General features: G+C 38.3%; 1 protein-coding gene across 1 annotated transcript; it reads left to right on the forward strand.

Moving 5' to 3' along the window:
• Positions 1 to 226: 226 nt before the first annotated feature.
• CTRU02_203572 (GTPase-activator protein for Ras-like GTPase) lies at positions 227 to 8,883 on the forward strand (the record flags this gene model as incomplete). The annotated part of the gene is made up of 14 exons (XM_070204229.1): positions 227 to 280; positions 379 to 1,872; positions 1,957 to 2,306; positions 2,370 to 2,484; positions 2,557 to 4,092; positions 4,161 to 4,320; positions 4,375 to 4,664; positions 4,723 to 5,010; positions 5,066 to 5,437; positions 5,513 to 5,599; positions 5,697 to 5,869; positions 5,959 to 6,635; positions 6,723 to 8,562; positions 8,622 to 8,883. The coding sequence occupies 14 exons, from the start codon at positions 227 to 229 to the stop codon at positions 8,881 to 8,883; spliced, it is 7,698 nt and encodes a 2,565-aa protein (XP_070061992.1).
• Positions 8,884 to 15,095: the final 6,212 nt, after the last annotated feature.

Raw genomic sequence — 15,095 nt, forward strand, 5'->3', positions numbered from 1 at the left:
TCCCATACATCGCGCCGCCAGCCTGTAATACCCCATGCCCAATTGACACCTTCTATCCCCATTTGTTGTTGTTCTACGTCGAATGCTGCGAGCCTCAACTTTCACTGCACCCCGCTGCCATCGAAGTCATATCTCGAGACGAGGCCTTGTATCGAGTTAAAGGAGGAAGAACAATACAGGGCGCGGGCGCATGCGGACATGAGCCCGACTGTCTCGATCTACCGAAATGAATGGCGATGCTGGTCTCGTCGGGTGCCTGGTTGATAGACTTGCTACCAGGGTATGTTATGGTTATAGTCATTATTATCTTCATACCATCCCGTTGGCTTCAAACTGGAAGACACTTAGCTGACAAATGGTGGTTACGCGCGCCGACAGCTCCCGCACAGGACAGGAACACACGGTCAGGAACTTCAACAAGACGATGTTGTCCTCATTACAAGAGCCACGCTCGTTAAGATTAGCACTACTGCTGCTGCTTTCGTCCTAGACGCTCTCATCGCCCTCCTCGAAGACATAGTCCGAAACTATAAGGGCTTGCCCCCGCCTACTCACCCACCGCATGTTCTGCTCTCTGAAATTTATGTCATCACTTTGGCTGCTGATTGTTGTACTGCCCATTGGGAGCACATCAAGTGCCAGAGCCTACGTCAAAATTCTTCCGAATCCGAGTCGCGTCGCAACCCTCTTAAACACGTTCCTGAGCCCTTAAAGGAAGCGCTCGTCAATCGTATCTTTGATCTATTTAAGTGGCTTATTGAGCCTATACCCGAAGGCTACGTTCTTCCTTCGTCCACCATTCTGGATGACACCCCGAGACCTGCCGACCCCATATCTGGCTCTACGGATGGTTTCACCTCGTCCTTATTTGGCGGTACCAATGGGCCCCAAGATGAGGTCTTTTCTGCTGCCCATCTTACCGTTATGGAGCCTTGCATAAGAGTAGTTGTCGAATATGTGACCGCCTCTACCTGGTCTTACTCCTTCGACTACTTCAGAAATGTTGTATATACTGTTCGTACTGCCGCCGTCGTACAGGCAGCACCTGGCCAATCTGCCACCGCACCCGAGGACGACAAGGCAGCTCTATCCGTTCTTAAAATTTTATCCTTCTTCTGGGTCGATGCACAGAAGCTGGGTCTCATCATTCAAGAAATATGTTCCAGCTTCTTACATTTTCGGAAAACTTTTCAGAACACAGTTGCTGTGGTAGCCCCGTTGCTCATCACTCGATGGCTCGAGAGGTATCCTCATGAATTCGTGCAGCAACATACGCTGCACAGACGTCTTGACGGCGGTGCTGACACGCTGTTTGACATGACGCAGACCGTTGTAGACAACGGTCGAAAGAAGGGGGTACTCTACCCTTTACAAACTACCCTGTTGTTTCTCCTTCCAGACGTTTTCGAGGTCGCTAGCAACCTTCGCGAGGCCAAGAGTGGTAGCATGGCCAAAAAGGTTGGCTTTCTAGACGGTTTAAGAAAGGCATTAAGGAACAAGAACGAACAAGCTGCATACTCTCTTGTATCATTGCTGAGGGCTGCACGTCATTTTGACGCAGAGGACGATGCCGCACTGGTTAGCTACGCCATGGATGTCCAAGATGAAGTTAGGGAGGCAGTTTTTCGTCGCGGTGGCAATGATGCTTCCCTACTTGACCAGGATCTGATGACAGCGGCTTTTGTTAGCCTAGCACAACTGAGTCCGGACAGCTGCGTTGATTCACTTCAGTCATATCTTAGCCCATCTTCACCACAAGGCTTCAAGACCGCTGTCGTGCAGGGTTGTCGTTACTTCGCGCGGCAAAACGATTCACACATATACGAGCAGTTGTTCACCGTTGCCGGTCCGTACATGCGCACGCAACTTAAGGTATGCCCGGCATACAGCCCCTTTCCTAACTCTAATGTTTTCCCATTGTCTGTTCGTGGACTTGGTATAATAACCAGATTGTAGGCTGTGGCGGATTTGCCAACAGAAACCTCCGCTGTTGTTCTCTCCATGCCACGTCGTGATTCGAACCTTCACTCCTCCACAAATATGACTTGTGATGTGCTCAAATTCTTAGATGCATCGCCGCACTCGCTCTTTGGTGACAATGGATCAGGCGAGTCTGTGGCGCCCGCCACAGAGGAAGATGTCTTCTTATCGTTCTTGTCCTGCGTTGTGTCTGTAAACCCCACGGTCCGCAGACTTGCGACGGGCGTTGCAAAGCGGCTGTTTTTCGACAAATCTATCCTTGAGGTACTTCGCACTCGTAGCAAACTAACTTCCCCAGCTCTCAAGGGAGAATTTTGGAGACGAAGGTACGAATACTTAGTTTTCTTTGCCTAACCATGTTTCATCTTTAGCTAACCCTATCGCGGCAGTTCTCTTGTGCTACTGAATATGTGTAATCAAGTTACGTCGGATGGCGACGGCCCAGAAGTCAAAGCCATCCACGAGTACCTTGAAGCGCGAAAATTCGTGATTGCGTCCCTTCGCGTAAGTGTACTCTCGTAAAGTATCTATGATGCAGTTCTCAGTCCTGCCATCTAATAATCTTTTGTCGGGCAGGAACTCTCTGAATTACCAGACGATGTACCAGAGCTAGAGGCGGCTTCTTCTAGACTCGAGACAACTCTACTTGTATCTCTATGTTCCGCCGATGTTGAGACCTGTCAAACCGTCACTTCATGCATCCGGATCTTTTTTGAGGAGAATAATCTGGTGGACATCACGTCAGATGCCGCCAAGACTTTTGCTACGTTACTACGGAACGGTGATGTATACGGCGAAATTGCATCACGAGCTTTCCGCTTTACCGGCCTAGTCGCCTTCCAAAAGAGAGTACGCGGGCTGCTCCGGCAGCTACAGTACCCTACCAGCGGGATTCTTTCAGCGTGGGAATACGGTTTCGAGAGGTGGCTTCTACTCTCAAGAGAGGTTTCTATGGCACCAATCGATGCGATTGATGAGAGAACTCTGACCGAATGGCGGAATTACTCTGGCTTCTTGGCGTCCCTTGGGGGGATCTGTACGGCGAACCAAGCAATTATACTCGAAGAACCAGCCATCAACGGCCTTAAATGGATCGATAGGCTTCCATCTGAAAACTACGAGGAGCCCTTACTAAGCAGGTATCTGAAACTGAGCATTCAACTCCTTGGGTGCGCAAGCGTCCGAATCAGGGAGGCTACAAGAGAGGTTCTATCCAGCGAGGTTTCGTCCACATTATACCAGTCCTTATTTAAGGCGCTCGAGTCTGAGCTCGAAGTTCTTTTCACTGGCGCACTGGCACCGAGTGATAAAGCACAGGATGTTGAGATCATTTTTGCCGAGCAGGCTATTTCCCTCTTAAAAGCGTTAGTTGAGCGTCTCGAGAGCCCCTCGGATCTCGGCGCAGCCTCCTCCATTCATCTTGGCGCACTTGCTCTCAACTTTGCGAAATTCCTCGACGGTGTAAACGATAGCAACAACACTCTGCGAGTCAAGATTAAAGTTTGTCAGTTGTGTGAGGCCGTAACCAAAAGGAAAGAGCACTTAAACCTGAGGGACGATGTGCGTATCAGGAATCAGCTTCTTGAATATATCTTCGGTTGGATCGCTCGACCTCGATCTCCTCGCCTAGATTCAACCTCAAGCACGAATGGCCGCCCCGATGAAACGACAAGGGTGCAGAAGGATCTTGACAGGGCATGCCTCAAGTCCCTAGCTGAGCTCACATTTCGTCTTCCACTCCAGCCAGGAGAGGGTCAAACTGATGCCGGCATGAGCGAGCTCAAGTCGCAAATGTTCCACACTTACTTCAATCGGTTTCTCTCCTTGCTCAACCATGAATCTCCCGAGAACGGCAGAAACGAGCATCTAACGGGAATGGCAAGTCGGGACGAGGGTACCCCATCTTCTGAACTTGCGATAACCATTCTTTCAAATCTGTTAAGCGCAAACATAGATGTCGGTTTAAAACACTCCCTGAACATTGGTTACCACGACAATGTTGAGATCAGGACAGCCTTCGTCAAAGTTTTATACAACATACTCATTCAAGGAACTGAGTTCAGCAACTTAACAGATGCTGCTGTGAGCGAGAAGTATGATGAGTTACTAGAGGTGAGTACAAAGTTCTGGCTCCTACAAGGACTTATTCTGTTCGCAACAATGTCTAATGCGACTCATAGCTCTTGACCAAGGATATGACACTCGTTGCCGCTATGAGCGCCGTATGTCCAAGCAGTGAGGTTGATGAATTGACCATTTCTTTGCTTAACATTTTTGAGCATCGGGGCTTGAGCTTTGATTTATTAGAAACCCTCATCAAGCAGGAAATTGAGGAGACAGGTGAGCGGTCATTAAATATATGATGCTAACCACTCGGCTGACCCCTGCACGAAGATAACGAATCTGAGCTTCTTCGGCGAACTTGCGTTGCGACAAAAATGTTATCTGTTTACGCCAAGTGGAAGGGCCAACCATATCTCAAGGCAACACTACAAAAGGTTGTGGAAAGGTTGATGCTCACATCCAAGGATCTCGACCTCGAACTGGACCCAGCGAGAGTCAGCTCAACAGACGAGTTACAGAAGAATGCCCTCCAGCTCCGTATTGTGGCCAAGGTGTTTATAGACGATATTTGTGCTTCTTCATCCAGCATGCCCACCTCGTTCCGTAAAATTTGCAACATTGTAGGTACTCTAGAGCTAAATACACCTGTACAGATCGCGCCTAACGAGAACCTCTTAGATCTCTGCTGCTGTACTTCCAAGATTTCAGGAAGCCAAGTACACAGCGGTGGGTGCATTCGTTTTTCTTCGTTTCTTCTGCCCGGCCATAGTCGCGCCGGAGGTTGAAGGTCTCGTCACAACAGCTCCCTCAAAGGAGATGCGTAGAGGTCTCCTTCTAATTGCCAAAGTCATTCAAAATCTCGCAAACAATGTCTTGTTTGGGGCTAAAGAACCCTACATGTTCCCTCTGAACGACTTCCTTACCCAAAATATATATCGGGTCACGACGTTCCTCCGTGAGATATCTGTCAGTTACCCTGTGACCCATTTCCGCGCTTCAAATCTTATTGACAGGATTGCAGGTGGCGCCAGAAAGTATTGATTGCCCGCCCAGCATTGAGTCATTCGACTTTGGCTCGTGCGTTGCCCTGCATCGTTTTCTTTACGATCACTGGGATCATATGCGGCAGAGGCTTGTAACTCAGGAACGGAAAGATTATGTACGGTCTCCAGCGGAGGTCTCACGAGGCCGGTCGCCAGTCCTCGAGCCTCTTCGCAATCTCATCACCAACCTTGGGCCGCCGCCGTTGGCTGTAACTTGGAACAGACCGCAAATATCAACGAACACCCCGCCGTCATACTCACGGTTCCAGAACTTCATGCTTCGCAATGCATTTCGAAGTGCTGAATCTTTTGTAACAGCCAGAGCTGTGTACGATGGAGGCGAGAGCAAGGTATGACGCTACAGATTCAGTTCATCTTGACGATGTTTGTCGCATCGCTAGACATAGGCTAACTGTGGCTCACAGGATTCTCTTTCGATCATTTGCATCATCTTGCGGCACATTGACGCCGAAAGCATAGATTACGATACCTTGCTGTACTGTTACCTAAAGGTGTGTCAGGTGGTCACAAATTCCTCATTCACAAAGCTGTCCTGAATCCGCACCAGCTCACATTCCCCTCTTTAATACATTGGCTGATTCTTGGTAGATTGCAAGCCGTCTATGGCACAAGCCCTTTGGTCTCCTTATCGATGCCACCTGCTACAATGGCCAAAACGAACCACAAGATGAGCTTTTCAAAAAGCTTGAACTGCTAACCCCTGTGGAGTTGTCTAAGAACCTAGTAAGAATTTATGTGTACAATATGAATAGCGCATTCAGGTATGAACACAAGACCAAGGCCAGGAATGACCGTAGCTGAGACTCCGTTTCTGTTGGCGGCATGCGTGGCAAGGGCTGACAAGCACCAGGAAATGCTTCCGGAGACTTCTCCGGCTGTCGGCTAAGAGCGAAACCAGCGTCTTCAACCCCAAGAATGTCGACTACCACTTGATTGGCAGTCTTCAGGATCTACAAGCCCATTTTCACCTCAGCCAACTTCATCTGCCCAAAGAGACGATCAGCGTAGTAACTGATACCCGCTACGTTTTTCAACCAATCACTAGACTTTCGAAGACTAAGGGCAAAATCGAAGTGGTCATCAAGGTCGGAAGTCAATTTGTGCAAGTGACAACGACCAAGAAGCAGGAGGTCTTTCCCGGCTATAGATTAAGCACTACAGTCAATGACATCTTCCGCCTTGGAGAAGTGGAGGAGGCTCCAACTTCGATTCAAACGGAGGATGATTCAGCCTTTGGCTTGCGCGCTGACAACGGCAAGATCGTCATGTATTTCACAAGCCCCAAGAAGGCCGACGTATTGCAGACGATTCGTGGGGCCAAGGCTAAATATGGTAAGGATACGAGAGCGCATAAGGCCTACGAGCGACTTATCCGACCGCAAGATGTCCCGGGAACCCTACTCAACTTAGCCCTAACAAACTTATCAAGCTCTGACCATGTATTGAGGCTGTCTTCTTACAACCTGCTCGGCGCCCTCTGCAAAGCATTCAAGTTTAGTGCTGCATCGAACTTGATGTGTACCAAAGGTAAGCCGATGTTGCTGCTGTGAACTCACAGTGCATCATTGCTGTCTCCTTAAGAACATATTAAACCTGACTAATTGAACTTCTTAGACTTGTCTGTGCCTATGGACCCTTCGCATTTCGTAATCAGGATCAGCAAACAACTCGCCATGTCCGAGCCGCAACTAACGTTTGATTTTTTGACTGAGTTCTTTGTCGGCTGGGAGACTTTCACCGAAGAGCAAAAACCTTTAAGTCTTGCATACATGGCCCCTTGGCTTCCTGGGCTGCGGACAGCCGTGCTCGTCAATGAAGCAGATGCGGAGAAAGGCAAAGAGAAGATCGCAGTGCTTTTCCGAAAGCTTATTGATATCGCCATGACGGACCATTCCTTGACCTTTATTTTGGAACAGACTGTGTGGCCAGCCATTTACCAGGACGAGCCAATACTAGATGTGTTTCTTGAAGAGGTCATGCGCGCAGCGTTGAGCTTCGGCTTTTCCGAAGAACCGATGGAAGCCCTATCATCCATTGTCTCAGGTATGGGCAGCATTACGCTACGCGGCAAGGTGATATCTCGATTACGCAAAGCTTTGAACCGATCTTCCCTTCGACCAACTCGATACCTTCCTGACAATGCTGTTTGGGCGGAGATCTGTGTTCTGCTGCATTTCTGTCTGTCATTGTCATTTGACAACGGTGTACAGTCTCAGCTTTACCTACCAGAGATCTTCCACGTTGTTACCATCTTAGCGAACACAGGATCCCCGGAGGTACGCTTATTGGTTCACAGGCTCCTAATAAATACGGTACATGCGGCCTGTACGTCTTTCAATTTGGACGACACCCGATTCAACAAGCTGAGGGGCAGCCTGGATTTCCTCAGTGAACCGAAAAGTGAAGTATTCTCTACTCCTCCTCCGTTCTTGCGTGACGGCGCTTCCATGTCAACGACCCAAGATTCAGGACCTTCATTGGCTGCGACTGAAAATCTAGCGGCTTTGCTATTCGAAGTGTGTTCAGTGGCTGCACCTTCTGTTGACATCTCCAACGCCTGGAGGTCTCGCTGGATGAGTCTAGTGGCAAGCACTGCATTCCAAAACAACCCGGCCATCCAGCCCCGCGCATTTGCCGTCATGGGATGTTTGGCTCGTGAGGAGGTGGATGACGACCTCCTTTACCAAGTTCTCGTTGCACTACGCAATAGTGTTGGGCGTCTAGGAGAGGATACTAATAGCGACATGCTCATCTCTATAGTCACATCTTTATCCAAGATGATGGCGAAGCTACCCTCAGCATCGCGGTACGGCCTACAGCTATTTTGGCTTGCTGTCTCCCTCCTGCGACTAGTCCCCCCCGCCCTGTTCAACTGCACTGCCCAATTTCTGGAAGCTGTCATGACCAACATTAGCACAGTGGGAGATTTGAGGGGGGATAAGATGGGCTCACTTTTGCTCCAGGGTCGCGTTCAACTTGAGGATGCTGCCCTACCCCTGGATGAGGCTTACGGCATACACTTCACACACGACAACTTCCACTTCGCCGTATGTGCCTGTCTCGCTCGAGGGCTTGCCGATACAACAACAAAAATTAACGCTATGCGGGTGTTATCCGCGTTCCTTGACATGGCTGGCAATTCTGCCGGGGATCCAGGCAATCCATCGGGTGATATCTCACGATCGCCATACATGGCGCTCATCCTGGCTCGAACTGTTGGTAGCGAGGAGCTAAAGGATAGCTTGTGGCTCGCGGGTATCAATCCTTCCGTCCTCGGCGACATGACCAGCACACGAAGGTACAGGGACCTTGATGGCATGAAAGACAAGGACCTATTATTGAACACTGCCATCGAGTTGATCGATTTCCAGTACTTGGAGGATGGTCTACAAAATCGAACTCTCCGATGGCTGACAGAGCTTGCTTCAGCCAGGCCGGCTGTCATTATGCACCTGTAAGCTCGTTGCTTTCTTCCCTACGGTCCAGTGGACATGACGACTAACTTGGCTTTAGCTGCGGCCCTATCGTCTCTATCTTGGATGAAGTTCTTCTTCACTGTCAGAACTCGTCTACTTTAGAATGTGCACAGACCCTCCTTTACACCCTCACATCAAATCCTAAATTCAGCTCTGCATTAGAGTCATCGAATGTCCTAAACGATATCCTTGAGGACATGGGATTTGGTGGACTTTGGCGGTCATGCTCATTTAACTTTACTCAGGACCAAGACCGTAAGTGCTTCATACTTACGGAAAAACTAATTGAGGTAAATTAAATAAGTTCTTTACTATATATAATTTACTAACATATATATAGCTTATTATTATTTGAGTATTAGTTAAAGTATTAATATTATATTCTAATATATGCTTTTTAAATATATATAATAAGTTATAAAAGTCTTATATTAAGAGACTAAGCTTAGAAATAAGTCTTAAAGCGTAATAAATAAGTAATAAAATAAAAATAAGTAAGTTAACTAAAGCTTATCTAGTATATAATAAATTATATATAATAGTTTAAAAACTATAATAATGTTAATATAAATAATAAGAATATAATTTAATAAATATTATTAATAGTTATAGATATTAAATATAATTATTTTTATATTATATTTTATATATAGCTTATAGTTTATATAGTATAATTAATTACTTACTTATAAGAAGAAACATATTTAAATTATTATTTTAAGCTTAATAAATTAATAATAGTTATAATAAATTAAAAACTTTCTATACTTTCTAAATTATCTATATTATCTATATTAATATAAGATTATCTATTAAAATAAGAAAAGATTAATACTATATTATATATTATATATTAAGCTAAGTATTTAATATACTTAAGTTAAATAAGTATTTTATTTAGTAAAATATAGTCTTTAATATAAATATTAAATAATAGTCTCTTTATTATAGTTATATTAAATAATTTTTAAGAATAAGTAATTTTTAAAACTTTAATTATATTTATATAAGAGAAATTAATAATAGTATTTAGATTAAAAGAGATAATTACTAAAAATAGTAAGGTTTTATTTTAGATTATTTACTAATATAAAATTATCTTTTTAAAAGGCTAGTACTTTAATTAAATATATATTATTATTATAATTCTAATTTATTAGTATTAAAATAATATATTTTAAGAGTAAGTATAATACTTAGATCCTTAGTTTTAAAGTAAGTATTATACTTAATAAAAATATAATCTATAGCTTAAACTATTTATTTAGTTAAAAATTTTATAAGTTAGTTTAACTATAGTTATATAACTAAATATTATTAATATAATAAAAGTTTTAGTTAGTAAATAGAATAGATATTATTATTCTTTTATAAGTATAAGATTATAATACTTAGATAATAAACTTATAAGTAATAATATAGTATAAATAGATAATAATATAGAAGCTAAGTATTAAATTATAAAGGATTAATAAGGGGGTATAAGGAATTAATATAGGGGTATAAGCCTTAGGGAGATATAAGAATACTATTTTATAACTAATTAGAAAGTTTTTATTAATACACCTAAATTCTATTATTAGTTTCTTAACTATTTATTTTAGCTTCTTAACCGTATTTCTTATTATTATAAATATTATAAAGATATACTTAATATATCTAGTCTTTTCTCTTTAATAACCTTAAAATATCTACCTTAATAAATTAATTAAATCTTTAATTATATTACTAATTTAATTGCTTTAACATGCTTAATTAATTTATTTTTAAAAATATTATTATAATAAGATCTTAATTAGTAGTAGTATTATTACTAGTTAATATTATAAAAATAATAAATAAGTTAACTTAACTTAATCTTTAAGATCTTACTAAAGTTATTATAATATAACTTTAATATAACTTATAACTTTTAAAAAGTTAAGTTTTATTTTTTAGATTCCTTCCTAAAGAAGGTAAAGTATAAATAATATATTTTACTTAAATATTAATTTCAAGAGAGTTAATTGATATTATATCTTAAAATTTAATATTTATAACTTATATTAAATTAGTTTATTATTCTATATCTTATTTAAGAAGTTATTAAGATAAACTAGTATCTTATATATACTTTCTTTTAATAATATAAATATATTTATTAAAATAATAAAGCTTAAAGATAATAATAATAATATCTCCTCTAAGTATTATATTTTATATTATAAAGAAAAAGTTAAAATTACTTGTTTTTAAACCTATCTTTATTAATTATTAGTAAACTAGAAATAATAATTAAATCTTTCTTTAATTAATTTAATATATTTATAAAAGCTAGTAAACTTAATATTACTAAGTAATAAGTATACTTATTAAAAGATTAGCTAATAAGTAAAGTAATAAAGAATTCTTATAAATATATAAATAAGAAATTAATTGTTACTAAGATTATAAATAAAAAGTATTTTTATATTAATACTTAAAGTCTATATATTACTAATATAATTATAACTTTATATTAAAACTATTTATATACTTATTATATAGAAAATTAATTAAACTTATTAAGGTTATAATTAAGAGAAGACCTTTTATATTATAAAATAAGGAGATAATAAGTTAAACTAACTTACTAGTTTTATTTATATATTCTTTATTACTTTTAAATATAAAAGTAACTTATAAAAGTTATTAGCTTTAATAATATATAACTTTAAAGTTTTTAAGGCTTTGTTTTCTAAGTTATAAAATAGATATATTTTAAATAAGTATTAAATATAATATTTAGTTTAGTTAATAATAAGAGATTAAAAAGGTTTTAGTTTTTATTATAAAGTCTTTTATAATTTATTAATTAAAACTTTATTAAATAGCTAAATACTATTATTAGTAATTATAATAAATAAGTAAAGATAGCTTTTCTTAGATACTTTCTAAACATATAATAATAGCTATATAATTATTATATTAACTTAAATATTCTATTTAAAGCTAAATAGAATTCGTTTAAAGACTATTTTAATAAGGGAATTGATAGGGACGTATTACGAATTGATAGGGACGTATCATCCTTAGGGACGTATTATATTCTAAGGTTATGATTAGCTTAAAATTTTATTATTAGTATATCCGAATTCTGCTATTATCTAATAAAGTATCTTTCTTATCTTCTTAGCCTATCCCTTTATAACTACGAAAGCGTATTAGATATATTTAATTTATTCTCTTTTATAACGTTAAGATGTCTACCTTTATAAGTTAATTAAGGCCTTAATCGCGTCGCCGACCTAGCAGCTTTAGTATATATAATTAATTGCCTTCTCCTAAGCGCTAACGCTATGCTATCTTAGTTAGTAGTAATACTACTATTAGTTAATTCTATAAAGCTAGCGATCGTAAAGGTTAACTTAACCTAATCTCTAAGATTCTACCTAAATAATTATAGTAAGATTCCGATATAAGCTATAACCTTTAGGGAGATAAATTATATCTTCTATATTCCTTTCTAAAAAGGATAATACGTATATAGCGTATAATTTTACTTAAACGTTAACTAAAAGAAAGCTAATTAGTATTATAACTTGAAAATCAACCTTTATAACCTACTTTAGATTAGTTTTCTACTATTTTAAGCCTTATTTAAAAGGTTGTTAGGATAAACCGACGTCTTACGTATGCTTTCTTCTAATAATATAAACGCGTTCGTCGATATCGTAAGGCTTAAGGCTACTTACTATACCTTTTAGACATATCCTTAATCGGTAAGTCTCCTCCTCCTCTACCTTATTTACCTCCCCGATAAAGCCTAGAAGTAATAGCAATACTATCTTCTCTAAGTACTTTATTCCTTACTATAAGCGAAAGGTTGAAATTACCTACCCCCGAAACTATTCTAAACCTACCGATCCTTAGCGAACTAGAAGTAATAATTAAAACCCTCCTCGACCGAGTTAATAAATTTGCAAAAAAGCATAGATTTAGGATTGCAAAGTATAATAGATACTATCGTAAAGGATATATAATTCGCTATATACTTCGTTACGATCGATTTAGGCTATTAAAGCAAGGTAGAGGTATTAGTATCTAAGCCTATATATCTCGGAAGTATAATTACTAATAACAAATTATTATTAAAGTAATAGAGGAGGGGAAATAGCTTTTATATTAGCATTTTAACCTAATATATAGCTAGTATAATTATATCCCTAGCTTAGCATTATCTATATACTTATCTTATAAGAGGTTAACTAAGCTTATTAAGGATATAGTTAAGACTATTAGTTAGTAAGTTAGTATTTAGGTATACGACGTAAGTATTATTATTTAGAAGTAGTTTCCTAAATCTATTTTTACTTAGTAGGATATCTATAACGCTAAAGCCTAAATTAATTACGAAAAGCTTAATAGGTATATACTAACTATAGCTTTAATTAAGCTTTTTAATAAGTAAGAGATCTTTTATATTATAAAGTAGGCGGATAATAAGCTGAATCGGCTTGTTAGGCTTGTCTAGATATTTCTATACTCTTTCTAGATATAAAAGCGGTTCCCCGAGGTTATTAGCTTTAATAATACTTATAATACTAATCGCTTTAAGCTTCTACTTTTCTAAGCTATAAGGTAAATATGTCTTAGATCGGTATTTAATATAGTATTTAGTCTTATTAATAATAAGAGACTAGAAGGGTTTTAGTTCTTATCGCAAAGTATCTTATAACTTATTAATTAGAACTTTATTTACTAACTAGATATTATTATTACCGACTATAATAGATAGATAAAAATAGCTCTTAATAAATACTTTCCGAATATATAATAATAGCTTTATATTTACTATATTAACTTAAACGTTATACTTAAAGCTAAGTAAAAGTAGCTTTAAAGCTATTCTAGTAGTAGTAGGTTTAAAGAAGACGATCTAGCTTTATAACTAGATACTAAACTTAGTAATAAGGACTATGCTTATATCTATACTTTAGTAGATAAGGCTATGCTATATAGCTACCGGGGGGTTTTTATAATATAGAAGTTAGTTTTATTTACTAAGATAGAGGATGCTTTTAGGAAAGTATAAGCAAACCTTTGCAAAGAGTTTAAAGACTAACGGCTTATTCTAAACTACCTATATAGAATATATCTACTATTAAGGGAGTAGTAGGTATGTTATTCTATTTGCTAGTATCGAAACTTCGGTATCCGTATAACCTTAAGGATAGAATTAAGTAATAATAATATTAAAAGCTATCTTCTTAATAGACTTAGCTACCTATATTACTTAGTTAATATAATATAGGATATGCTTAAGGATTAAGAGGTTTGCTTTAAGCAAGCTTGTATATAGGATAAGATCTTTATAAGCCGTAAGTTTATAAGAAATAGATCTAAGTACCTTAGGGAGCTTCGAATAATACTTTTATTATAGTATCTTAGTTTAATTACGAAGCAATACCGCTTAGTAAAGAAGGCTTTATTAATAGGTAGAAATCTATTTTTAATACTTCTTAGAGACTATATAGAAGACTATACTATCTCTATAAAGTATAGTATCTTATACTATTATAAGATCTATTCTAAACTTATAAATAGGGTATAGTTTATAAAGGATAAGGTTTACTTATAATAGCGGCTATAAGAGTCTTCTTCTTAGGATCTATATTAATAGATCCTTGATTCGAAGATTATAAGAAACCTCCGTAATAGACTTAAGAACTTAATATAGCTAGTCTTATTATCCTTATTATTAAGGGATAATACCTAATCAAGTAGCTAGCTAGCTAGATAATTATATAGCTAACTATAAAGTTAACAACCTAGCTAATTAGTAGTAAGGCATAAGTATAGTAGACTACTAAGAAGCCGTAATAAGATTACCTTAGCAAGGCTTATATAAGAGATAGCTAGTAGCTAGGCGCTAACCTCTTCCTAGCGGTAGATACGAAGCTAAGTAACTATTCTTAGTACTAGCCGATCAACTAGCTTTCGTTCGAATAGAAAAAGATTATAAGCAAGCATCCGTAGGACGAAGAGTTAATAGGAACTACTTAGTAGTAGTAATAAGAGTCTTAAACGTTAAGGGTAAGGGGGGTATTCTTTATTATTATATAAGAGGAAATAAAAGTAGAAATTAATTAAGATTTATAAAAGCCGTTTTAGTTTAGTTTGATAAAACCTAATTCCTCTTTAGAAGGGAAGAAAAAGACTTACTATTTAAGATTTGCAAAAGCGGTCGTTTAGATAGTTTTGCAAATCTTAAATAGGAGGAATAGCTAAGAAACGTAGGCTAGTAGGGCGGGCCGGCTTTATATCTATGAAACGGAGGCAGGCCTCTTATGGCTGTGAAAAGGTAGGGCGTTAGCAACGCTAGCCTTACCGCCTTCGCCGACTTATACCTGTAGGTTACTAAAATTTCTAGCTAATCACAACCTTAGAATGTAATACGTCCCTAAGGATGATACGTCCCTATCAATTCGTAATGCGTCCCTATCAATTCCCTTTAATAATAATAAGTTTAAAAATAATAGTATAACTTTAT

This window comes from Colletotrichum truncatum (genome assembly GCF_014235925.2).
Source record: "Colletotrichum truncatum strain CMES1059 chromosome Unknown Contig_0002, whole genome shotgun sequence".
In the NCBI taxonomy this organism is placed as follows: Eukaryota; Fungi; Ascomycota; class Sordariomycetes; order Glomerellales; family Glomerellaceae; genus Colletotrichum; species Colletotrichum truncatum.